Raw genomic sequence first — 12,666 nt, 5'->3', positions numbered from 1 at the left:
GGTGCTGGGCCGGGGCCGCGCTGGGCCGCGGGCTGGGGCCGGGCCGGGGGCCGGCGGTGCTGGGCCGGGGCCGGCACCCCAGGGCCCGAGCCGAGCCAGGCTGGAGACGCCGGGGCCGGCCGCTGGAGGGGACCAGACTGGGCAGCGCCTCCTCCCCCCACCCCCCCAGCTTACCTGCTTCCTGCTTCAGGCTTCCCGCGAATCAAATGTTCGCGGGAAGCAGGGGAGGGGGCGGAGTTGGGGCGGGGACTTTGGGGAAGGGGTGGAGTTGGGGCGGGGCAGTGGGCGGGGCTGGGGCGGGGCCCCGTGGAGTGTCCTCTTTTTGGACACTCAAAATATGGTAACCCTAGGCCTGTGTGACTGCATAATCTTATTACTGTTACCCTTATCCTCTTCCCACCTGGTGTTTGTTATGGTCCCTTAATGCTTCTTGTCCTAAATGAAGTGTCCTCTTTTGCTATGAATCTAGCATAATTGAGGCCCCCAATCCCAATTCGGGCCTCTGGACACTAATGTTAGCTAAATAATCATCATCCATAACACTGTGACTGAGCCAAGCTCTCGATCAGCAGAAGAAGAGCATCTGTTAATAATGTTCTGTCCTTCCTTCTTAAGGCCCTGATCCTGCAAACACTTAAGTGCATGTGTAACTTTACGTACATGAGTAGTCCCACTGAAGTCGATGGAACAGCTCATGTGCATGCAGTGAAGCAAGGACATGTTTGCAGAACTGGGGCTTAAGTTATCTATCCTTATATCTTGTATCTATTCTTATATTCCCAAACAAAAAACATGGTGAATAAGAGATAAGAGTGCAAAGGTATTTTTACCCCCCTGTAACAAGCCACAGAAAGAAAACTTGTGGAAAAGAAACCACATGCATTTTCCGAAACAGAAAGCTTAGACTTTAGCAGTTCAATACTCTTCACGTGGGGCATAATGCAAAGCTATGTGAAGTCAGAGGGAGTCTTTCCATTGGCTTTAGTGAGGTTTGGATGAGGCCCTTTTATGCCCCAACCAGCTTCCACCCTCATTCAACATCAGTTTTGCCCATGACAACATAAACAAGCGGAAAAGCATTACTACACACCAACACCTACAAGCCACCTTTTTTCACCCCCATGTCCGGTCCTGCACTGAGTGCAGTTTGGCCAGGTCAGAGACTGTGTTCCTGTGTGCTGTCTTTTTGTGAGAGTGTCTTCTGGGGGTGTTCCATAGAAGTGATGGCAACAGCCTTCCAGCCTTCACTTCCCTCTCACAAAGTGTTTCGTTTGGGAACTTGCAGGTTTGTGGTGAGTCTGTAACAGAGAACATGCTGCATTTCCACTTCCATTGACACTGTCAGGAACTCAAGGTGGTCAGCCTTCCACTCCAGTTTGCCCTTGCAGCATGAGAGGCTTGCAGCTGCAGAGCTCTCATTGTGCGCACTTCTCTGGGGTCTGCAGGGTAGGAACCCTCCTCCTGGACACTTCCTAAAGTGCACAGGACAGGCAGACTGGAGAGCAGGAGAGCCTGCGCAGGAGAGCAGCTCCCACCCTGCAGACCAGGAAGTCCATGACAGTGGAGCTGCCTTGCTATATACCTTAAAGTCTGCATGGCAGGAGCTCCCCTTCTGCACATCTCTTCAGGAGTGACCTCAGGACTTTAGGGTAGAGCTTGTCTCCTAAGGAATGAAGGAAAAGTGGGAGAGTAGTTCCCTGGGAGAGAAACACATGCAAATTTGGAGAGCTCTCTGACACAGAGGAGGAACCTGGAATACGGTATTTATTCAAGCCCTGACGTTTACCCTGCTTTCAGTTTGTGGGCCAAGCCCTGCTCTCAGTTACACCACAAATCTGGAGTGACTCCACAGAGGTTAGTTACGCTGGAATTACAATGGGGTAACAGAAGGTTGCGTTTGCTCCTATTTCTTCCTCTTCCTCGAAAGAGGAATGACTTTTCCCTAAAAGCACAAACCCTGAGAATCATCCTGCATTTGGGCTGCGGCGAGGAGCTTTAGTAGTAATCTCCTGGTGATTTGAATCTCAGGCGGCCAATTAGTAAGAGCTGAAATATAAAAATATCACACCCCCTACACTTTGGGACAAATCCATCTGTGCATAACTCCACTAAGGTTACACCAGGGATGAATTTAGCCCTTTGTATCCACTTGAATCTAGATGTAAGAAACCAGTACACAGCAGCCCTAAGCCCTGGAGTCCTGCTATTGGGAGCAGGTAGGGAAGGAGAGACCTGTGGGTCTCATGGGAGACCTATGTCTGTAGGGAGGGATGATGGTTCTTTCATCTAGATCTGAGGTTCATGAAACAACCTCTTAGTCCTCTTTTGCTCTCTCCACAGTGCTCTGTCTTGCTGATCCTCCAGCCCAAAGTCCCGTCCGATGGTGCACAATATCCGATCCAGAGCAGAAGAAATGTGTGGAACTGAAGACGAAAATGTCCTCAACCCCTTCATTAGACTGTGTGAAGAAAACAACTTACTCTGACTGCATAAAAGCCATTGCAGTAGGTTGCTAGCAATGTATCAGGTCTGGGGCTGGGAGGAACAACTTGCCCTGTCGGGTTCCATTTGCCTAATCTGGGATGAAAGCTTCACTATCCTCTTTAAGTGACTGATTTCCTTCCCTCATTGCCTCGCTCCATTGCTACAGCAGCACCCCAGCCAGGAAGGACCCCAAAGAGAGGCTCTGTTAATTAATGCTCAGTGTTTTCTGCCCCTGCTGATGCATGTGCCCACAATTGATTTAACCCTTTTGTGTTTCAGGAGAATGAAGCAGATGCCATTAGTCTGGATGGTGGCCACATTTTCGAAGCACACCTTGCCCCGTATAATCTGAAGCCTGTTGTGGCTGAGGTCCATGGCACAGGAAAAGGTACATTTGCATGGAGGGCACCGTTATTGACTATAAAGTTGTGGCACTTTGACCACCATGGTGCTAGCTGTCAGCACGTTAGTAACACCGTACTACTCAGGCAAACTGGGAAGGCACAAACCCCTGGGCAAGTCAGTGTGCTAACTCAGAGAATATGTACTACTTCAGAGCTGGCCACAGACCAAGGGCCAGGGCCTTAGCTGGTACGCATGAGGACTGATCCGCAGCCAGTGACCTCAACACAGCTGTGCCCATTTACACAAGCTGAGAATCGGGACCTGGTGGAAAGCAGCAATGATTTGTACTCCTGCTCCCTGCCTCATTTTCCTAGCTGTCCAGGTGATCACACTCTCCTTTGGAGCCATCAGCGTTAGTTCTATCACTCCACTCACCCTGATCTCCTCCCCTTCCCCACAACCAGACTGGACTTTTCCTAATCCTCTTGATTTCTGATTGGTTTGAGGGTTTTTTTTCCCACTTCCATGAACCTTCTGGTTCTTGCTTCATTCCTTCCCAGTGACCCATGGGTGCTAGAGTAATTTTACCTGCAGATTAGGGAGCAATGCTAGAGCAACTAGTTACATGTTATTACAGGTGACATTATCATTTTCACATATCCCCCGCAACACCAGCAAGCGAGGTGACTATCGCTCCTGAGCCGGCATGGCAGGTCCCCTCACCAGCCATGCTCACATGCCCTCTTCGTAGTACCTGAAAGCTCCAAGCAGCAGCAACCTATGATGTGCTTGGCTGTGTGCAGGAAGCGTGCTGTGAACAGTAGCTTTTCCCTGATGTCTCTCTCCATGGCTGTTCACGCAGAGCTTAGCTCGTGCGCTACTACCTTTGAGGGGATAGAGGAGGCTACAGGAGGTGGTGGTGGGATATCTATCCCAGAGCAACCTTTCCTCTCCACGCAGCCCCTCTATATCATTTCCATTGGGCAGCTGAAATTTGGCCCCCCTGTGGATCACAGAGGAGGAGCAGACCAGTCTATAGAAACTGTTATTACTCCCACTGCCCTTCCACTGCATGTGGCGGTATCACAAGGGCAGTAACTCTTTCTCAACAGAACTGGAGTAAATCCAGTGTGCTGCTATTGCTGTTCCCTCTGGGGAAGTTTACTGCTCACTGCAGTGGTGTTGCAATGGCTGGGGAAGGCTAATGCAATAGCGTGTCTGAAGAATTTTGTAAGGTTAATTTGCCTATGTAACTAATGGCCCCTGATAAAACACTGCAGGGGGACTAAGCTGAGCAAACCTCAAAGGCTTTCTGCTTTCAGGGACCTTGTATAAAACTGGAAATTAACTGGGCTAATCCAGGCACGTGGGACCCAAGCTATGAGTCAGCTGCACTAACAGAGGTTAAAGAATGACATTAACACAAAGTTTGTAATGTTGGGGTAGCCATGGTGGTCCAAGGATATTAGACATCCAAGGTGGGTGAGGGAATATCTTTTATTGGACTCATTTCTGTTGGTGAGAGAAACAAGCTTTCGAGCTACGCAGAGCTATTCTTCAGGTGTGTGTAGCTCGAAAGCTTGTCCCTTCCCCCAACAGAAGTTGGTCCAATAAAAGATATTACCTCACCCGCCTTGTCTCTCTAGCAACATGAGGGTCAGTTGTTTCTTGGAGGACCAGGCTGAATTGAGCACACAGACAGGGCAGTGGATAAACAGGCACAATGAAGAGGGAAAGAAACAGAAAAGAAAGCTAAACGTTAAAGCTGCTGCTATCAGAGTTGCTGGGTCTGCACCCCCAGTCTGTAGTTCTCTTCCTGTCTACTGCATTACTGACGATTCTTGGAGGAAAATGACAGTACTTCTCCATTCCTGTCTTCATCGGCTCCTGCTTTCCAGATCCCACCCAAACTCCCAGCCTTCTCTTTGTATTATAATACAGATCTCTGTTCGGAAACTCAGGCTGTTTTGATACTGTGTAGAGAGTTTGGGCTGAAGGCAACATTACGGAGTAATTCTCAGTGTTATGGCTGAGAATTAAAAGGTACAAAAGTCAGGAAATTCAAAGTAGTGGGTTTCTGCTGCCCCCAGAACTCAGTCCCTTTGCATAGATGTAATATTTGCCATACAGTCTATGGAGAGAATTTTAACAGACCCCGTTTAGAGTCCATTCCTGCAAACCTTACTCACACAAGTCATCTTTACTCATGTGAGAAGCTCTACTGCCCTCAAAGAGACTTATCACGAAGGTAAGAGCTATTAACAGCAGCACACGTATCAAATAAATGCAAAGACAAGAGCATTTAGCAAATACTAGTAATACTAATTAGTAGAACAATTAACATTATGTCCATTACAACCATTATAGTCAGATTGATATTGGCATGGCAACCCACTAATACTAAACAGGAGAAAGGGGTTGGGTGTCTTGCTACATTATTATGCGGTTGAAAATGTTGCACTTTGCTTCCTGTGCCCAGGATTTGTGTGACATGGGAGAAAACAATTGTGTGAATTGGAAGGGACGGTAAGCGACATCCATTTCTGTTTGTGTGTTCCTTTGTTCCAATGCTTGCTTGCTTTTTCTCCTCCCTCCCGTACAGATGCGGCCACCAGCTACTATGCTGTGGCCGTGGTGAAGAAAGGAACCGGCTTCACAATAGGGGAACTTAAAGGGAAGAAATCCTGCCACACAGGGTTGGACAGGTCTGCTGGCTGGGTCATTCCCATTGGGACCCTCTTGTACCATCAAACCCTATCCTGGGATAGAGCCACTCCCATAACCCACGGTAAGCTGTGAAAGAGCTAGGTGAGTAGGGAGTGCTAACATTAAGCTGGGGGTGAGGAAAACTGGGATTGATTGGTGTTAGGGGGAAGGTAGTAGGTTTTCTGAGGAACTTTTGGGGAAACCAGCAAACCAAAGGAACCACTCACATTTCCTAAATTTCTCTTCTTCCCTCAATAAGGGCATTTCCATGACAGCAACAGCTTCCTTGCTTTGGAATCCATTATCTTCTACTCAGTCACACTCCAAAAACTCTGTTGTTCAATGGTTAAAGTTGTTACCAATGTGATACGCCATCCTGACACAAACCCAAGGAAGTGGAAAGTTAAGGCACCTCTACTTCTCCACATACAAACACCCTGCACCACAGCCATGCACAGCAGACCACACGACAGAACCTTCACTCTGCCCTGCTGGAGATGCCATCCTTCCAGCATCCCCTTTACCAAACCACCCCTTCCAAAGGCATCAGGTTTCAGACAATCTTCCCTTCTGCACATCCCCTCTCCCCCCACTACTTCCTCCAAACACCCCACACTACTATACCAAGCATCCACAGCTGGGAGAAGGTAGTTTGGTAAAGGGTGAGTTTGCTATTAACTACTGCATGTCTTTTTCCATAGCTGTGGCCCAGTTTTTCTCAGCCAGCTGCGTCCCTGGTGCCCCCGCAAATGAACCAAATCTGTGCCGCTTATGCCTTGGGACAGGTGCTCAGAAATGTTCCCGTACTGGGCCTTATTCTGGCTATTCTGGAGCCTTTCAGTGAGTGAAAGTTATTTTTATCTGGTAACTATCTGTCCCACACACATGTTTTCAGCTGTACCATAACTGGGTCTCCTGACATGGCTACACTTGTAGAGTAGTTGGGACCTAATTGTCTCATTGGTTTCTGTTGAGTAATGGGCCTCAAAGAAATTAAAAAGGGCTCCAGAGGTGATCCCAGCAATTACAGGCCTGTAAGCCTGACTTCAGTACTGGGCAAACTGGTTGAAACTATAATAAAGAACAATATTGTCAGCTATATAGATGAACATAATTTGTTGAGGAAGAGTCAACATGGTTTTAGTAAAGGGAAATCATGCCTCACCAATCTACTAGAATTCTTTGAGGGGGTCAAGAAGCATGTGGACCAAGGGGATCCAGTGGATATTGTGTACTTAGATTTTCAGAAGGCCTTTGCAAGGTCCCTCACCAAAGGCTCTTACACAAGTAAACTGCCATGGGATAAGAGGGAAGGTGCTCTCATGGACTGGTAACTGGTTAAAAGATAGGAAACAAAGGGTAGGTATAAATGGTCAGTTTTCAGAATGGAGAGAGGTAAATAGTGGTGTCCCCCAGGGGTCTGTTCTGGAACCAGTCCTATTCAACATATTCATAAATGATCTGGAAAAAGAGGTAAACAGCGAGGTGGCAAAATTTGCAGATGGTACAAAATTACTAAAGATAGTTAAGACCCAGGCAGACTGCGAAGAGCTACAAAAGGATCTTTAAAAACTGGATGACTGATCAACAAAATGGCACATGAAATTTAATGTTGATAAATGCAAAGTAATGCACATTGGAAAGCATAATCCCAACTATACATATAAAATGATGGGGTCTAAATTAGCTGTTACCACTCAAGAAAGAGATCTTGGAGTCATTGTGGATAGTTCTCTGAAAACATCCACTCAAGGTGCAGAGGCAGTCAAAAAAGCAAATAGAATGCAGGGAATAATTAAGAAAGGGATAGATAATAGGACAGAAAATATCATATTGCCTCTATATAAATCCATGGTATGCCCACATCTTGAATACTGTGTGCAGATGTGGTCACTCCATCTCAAAAAAGATATATTGGAATTGGAAAAGATTCAGAAAAGGGCAACAAAAATGATTAGGGATATGGAACATAAGAATGGCCATACCGGGTCAGACCAAAGGTCTATCCAGCCCTGTATCCTGTCTACCGACAGTGGCCAATGCCAGGTGCCCCAGATGGAGTGAACCTAACAGGTAATGATCAAGTGATCTCTCTTCTGCCATCCGTCTCCACCCTCTGATAAACAGAGGCTAGGGACACCATTCCTTACCTATCCTGGCTAATAGCCATTAATGGACTTAACCTCCATGAATTTATCTAGTTCTCTTTTAAATCCTGTTATAGTCCTAGCCTTCACAACCTCCTCAGGCAAGGAGTTCCACAGGTTGACTGTGCGCTGTGTGAAGAAGAACTGCCTTTTATTTGTTTTAAACCTCCTGCCCATTAATTTCATTTGGTGGCCCCTAGTTCTTATATTATGGGTACAAGTAAATAACTTTTCCTTATTCACTTTCTCCACACCACTCATGATTTATATACCTCTATCATATCCCCCCTTAGTCTCCTCTTTTCCAAGCTGAAAAGTCCTAGCCTCTTTAATCTCTCCTCATATGGGACCTGTTCCAAACCCCTAATCATTTTAGTTGCCCTTTTCTGAACTTTTTCTAATGCCAGTATATCTTTTTTGAGATGAGGAGACCACATCTGAACGGCTTCCGTATGAGGAAGAGATTAATAAGACTGGGACTTTTCAGCTTGCAAAAGAGATGGCTAAGGGGAGATATGACTGAGGTCTATAAAATCATGACTGGTGTAGAGAAAGTAGATAAGGAAGTGTTGTTTACTACTTCTCATAACACAAGAACTCGGGGTCACCAAATGAAATTAATAGGCAGCAGATTTAAAACAAATAAAAGGAAGGATTTCTTCACACAACACACAGTCAACCTGTGGAACTCCTTGCCAGAGGATGTTGTGAAGGCCAAGACCACAACAGGGTTCAAAAAAGAACTAGATAAATTCATGGAGGATAGGTCCATCAATGGCTATTAGCCAGGATGGGCAGGAATGGTGTTCCTAGCCTCTGTTTGCCAGAAGCAGGGAATGAGCGACAGGGGATGGATCACTTAATGATTACCTGTTCTGTTCATTCCCTCTGGGGCACCTGGCACCGGCCACTGTCGGAAGACAGGATACTGGGCTAGATGGACCTTTGGTCTGACCCAGTAGGGCCATTCTTATGGAAGAAGCACCCCTACACCAGAGTTGAGTATGTGGCCTATGATAGCTCCTAGACCCTACAAGCACTTAGTGAGTGATCAGAAATTGATCTATCAATTGCACATGGCAGTACAGAGCATTATCATTGGGCTACTCCTGATGATTTTCATTATAAAATTCTTCTCTGCCATTGCATTTCCTTCCCCAGCCCACATAGCTTTCTGTGAAGATAAACTGTCATATATCTGAGGCTTGCTTCAGAGGTAGTTGTCTGAAACGTAGAGGGATGATCTGAGATTAGCAACAAACACAATATTTCAGTGTCCTCCTTTTCTTTCTGCTTTATTTCCCCCTCCAGGTGTCTGAAAGATGGAGCTGGAGATGTAGCTTTTGTCAAACACACAACTGTTCTAGGTAAGCATGAGGGATCATTCCGTTTCACCACTTTCTGATCAGGCCTTTCACTGGGAGTATATCCTTGAATTCTATCTATATTGCACCTGCCTTCATTTCTCTCCCGGTTTATCCCACACCTCTTTTCTCTTTGTCTCTGGGAGGAAATACGCTTTGTATGCTGTATTCCTGACTGTTAAATAATCAACAGAGAGAGATTAGATTTCATCTCTTAGTCTAATGGCTCTTTCTTGTGGCTGAACAAGGCTACCAGAGTGGGGACCAGTTTGTATGTTGCTTCTTTGATGTTCACAGCAAAATCACACCGGCACATTATTCTTTGAAAGATTAAATTTGGGAAGGGGCTCCACCTCCACCAACATCATGACAGGAATCTACTAACACGACATCAGCGTGAGAGAAAGGATGGTCTTGTGGTAAAGCACTGGGCTAGGACTCAGGAGACCTGGATTCTGTTTCCAGCTTTACCACTGACTACTTAGGCAAGTCATTTCGTGCCACATTCACAAAGGGTCTTGGGCGCCCTTCCCCTTCCCCCACTGTTTTGCATGGAATTGCAAGAATGGGTTCGATGCCTAAGGCCCCTGACTTCAGAAGCAAGGGGCCTGGCGGTGGATCGCAAGCAGAGACCTGCCCCGAATTTCAGGAGAGGGGCAGAGTTTAGGACACACCCCTCTTGTCAGTATCTGCCATTGGCTAGCTTAGGACACATGTGTCTTGTCGGCTTCTCCAATTGGCTAGCTTAGCTGGCTCCCTGCTCAGCATGCTGGCTTTGTGAATCCCATTCTTAGGTCCCTGTGTCTCCCCATGCACTGTACAGGGAGCCTAGGCACAGCTCTCAGGCTTTGTGGATTTCTAGATGTCTAAGTCCCTTTGTGGATCTGGGCCTTCATCTCTCTTGGCCTCAGATCTCCAGCTGTGAAACTGGGATGATAATAATACTTCAGGGACAGAGGAATCTGTCTCATGGAAGTTGTCACTCTTCTGGTTCTCATTCAGGGACAAAAATCATTGGGGAGTTTCCTGAAGTGGGGTATTCAAAGCCCCTTTAAATATTGGTGTTGCTGTAACCTGTGGACTTCCATTCCTCCCAGAAAATGACGCAAGTGGGAAAGACAAGTATGAGCTGTTGTGTGAAGATGGTTCCCGGAAGCCTGTAGATAAGTATCATGAGTGTCACTGGGCCAAAGTTGCTGCTCATGCTGTTGTGGCTCGAAGCGTTGATGGCCGGGCTGATGAGATCTGGAGCTTCCTCTCTCAGGCGGAGGTATTTGCTTTTTCCCCTTCTCTACCTTTCTCTCTGTTCCAGCCTCTCTTTTGCTATTATTCCCCTTTTGTTTGTTCTCTCCACTTTTTCAAAACTATCTCCTGCTCTTGGTATACACCTGATCATTTCTCCCCTGTGACAGGCAAAGTATGGCAAGAACTCAAAAGAGAGCTTCAAACTCTTCAGCTCTTCTTATGGGAAAGATCTGCTTTTTAAGGATTCTGCTACCAATTTTATCCGTGTCCCTCGACTGATGGATGCCCAATTCTACCTGGGCTACCAGTACTGGGCTGCTATTCAGAGTCTCAGGCCAGGTAAGCAGGGATTGGGCTCCTGGGCAGGTGGTCATGAAATTTTAAGGTGGGGGAGGATCCATTAGGAGTCCATGGCTCAGATCCTGCTCTTAAAGCATCCATCGACTTCATTCACTTTGAAGTTAACAGAGCTACTGAGGTGTATCTGGGTGTAGATGAGCGCTGGATCGAGCTTCATGGGTTGTGCTTTGCAGTGCGTGTTCAATAAACAATTGGCACTGCCATAACTGGAGATGTTTGAATGCAAATTCTCTTGGCCCAGGGATCGGACTCCCATGTGCCATTGAGCTGCATTGTCAGTAACGAGCAGTAGTTTGGTGTCTCTCTGCTCTCGCAGCATTCTGGGTTCAGCACCAAATGCCCCGCTCGGTATATGCCACACAGCCCCAGAAGCACCCAGAGAAGGAATCAGGCAGCAGGGAGACACGTTTCTTTCTTTGTTCTTTCCCTCTTGTTCCAGGGGCTATTCACTACCTATTGGCCCTGACCGAGCAGGCACCTCCCAACCCTCTTCCCCTGGCAGCTCAGCTGTGCAGCTCGGTGGAGTGGGGGTGGAGGGGGAGCCTTGGCGTTGCCTATTTCTTATCCTTCTCCTGCCAGCGGCCCAGCAAGGGGTCCAGGAGCACAGCCCTTTGTCTCCCGAAGGGGCAAGATGCTGCTCAGAGACATGGGGGAGGGGTTACTCCCCCTCAGGCTCCTGTGCTGCTGTGTAGGCTGGGCCATAAATGCCGTGTAACACAAGGCACATTAAGCACAGGGATCCCTGACCCTCCAGTAATGGGGTAAGGGTGGTGGGGTCAATGTCCTAACTACCAGCCCAGCCATTGGTCCCTGGGGTATCCTGTATCTTGGGGACACCCGCTGCCCTTTGGCTTTGCTTTGCCTACATCATCTTTCCCACCACACTGGGTCTCCCTTCCACCCCTGTTAATGACGCTCCCTCACCAGTCAGTGGGGCTGCTGTAGAGTGACATGAGATCTCCCTGGGGCTGGCCACCCTGCCTCTGCACCGCCTCTGGGAGAACCATTCTGCATGGATTCAGGAGTGTCACCTCTGGGGCAGTTTGTGCAATGGGCGGGTGATGGTTCGCATGACCTGCTCCAGAACTAGGGACACACCAAGAATCAGTCACAGAAACATTTGGAGAGTCAAGAGTAAATCTGTTTGGGGGAATGAGGAAATTTTCTCACATTTATTTGCAGTCCAGAATTATTTGTCAGATGTTTGCTGTCAATCGTTCCTGCTCTGTTGCTCATTCAGGGACAGCTCATGGGCAATATCTCATAGTAAAATGTTGGGCCATTTTGATTGGATGTCTGGGTCACATGGGGCTAAATCCACTTAAGCAAAACCAAAAAATAAACCAAAAGAAATCATTTCAGGTTGAAACAAACCATTTCAATTCAAATTAAATGTAGTGTTGGAACATTTAGCTTTAAAAATGCCAAACAAAATGTTTAGACTTCTCTGACATTTATTTATGTTATTTTGGTGCGGGAGGTGAAACTATTAACCAAATTCGACCCATGTTCACAAATGCTTTCTGACCACCCAAAACTGCTTTTTTTTTTTTTTTTTTTTTAAAGCAAGTAAACTACTTAGCCAAGAAATTTTGCTCAGCTCAACTCCCAACCTGGCTGGTCTGGGGAGTGAATGGCTGGGGCTGTGCTGAGAAGAACACTGGTCTTTCACATATCAATGCACAGCACTACCAATGCTAAGTGACCCAGAGATTATGAAGCCTAGGACCAGATTCTGAGCTGGCACAAATCAATAGAACTAAGTGAAGCTAAGGCAAGTGGTGGAGTGTCCATCTCTTGTTGTCTTCAGACCAAGAGTGGCTGCCTCTCTGGAAGATGCTTTGGTCCAACACACATTATTGGTCTCAAGACGGGTAACTGGGTGAAATTCTCTGGCCAGGGTTATACAGGAGGTCAGACGAGATGACCTAATGCTCCCTTCTGGCCTTAAAATCTAAGCCTCTACGTTGATTTTGAAGCATCTCCCTGTCCAGTGAGAACCAGACCTAGCCAAT

At 47.1% G+C, this 12,666-nt stretch overlaps 1 protein-coding gene across 1 annotated transcript in view; it reads left to right on the top strand.

Annotated features, from left to right (window-relative positions):
* The window catches only part of LOC112116098 (ovotransferrin-like), a 56,707-nt gene that overhangs the window by 2,282 nt on the left and 41,759 nt on the right, over window positions 1-12,666 (top strand). Inside the window, exons 2-8 of the mRNA XM_029913739.1 lie at window positions 2,341-2,504; window positions 2,764-2,872; window positions 5,432-5,617; window positions 6,237-6,375; window positions 8,994-9,049; window positions 10,144-10,316; window positions 10,459-10,630. Of these exons, the coding sequence (XP_029769599.1) occupies window positions 2,341-2,504; window positions 2,764-2,872; window positions 5,432-5,617; window positions 6,237-6,375; window positions 8,994-9,049; window positions 10,144-10,316; window positions 10,459-10,630 (999 nt within the window). The remainder of the gene's footprint in view (window positions 1-2,340; window positions 2,505-2,763; window positions 2,873-5,431; window positions 5,618-6,236; window positions 6,376-8,993; window positions 9,050-10,143; window positions 10,317-10,458; window positions 10,631-12,666) is intronic.

This window comes from Terrapene carolina, unplaced genomic scaffold, assembly GCF_002925995.2.
Source record: "Terrapene carolina triunguis isolate 2854851 unplaced genomic scaffold, T_m_triunguis-2.0 Scaffold837, whole genome shotgun sequence".
NCBI lineage: Eukaryota > Metazoa > Chordata > Testudines > Emydidae > Terrapene > Terrapene triunguis.
The sequence above is the reverse complement of the archived record's forward strand: the minus strand, read 5'-3'. Positions and strand labels throughout refer to the sequence as shown.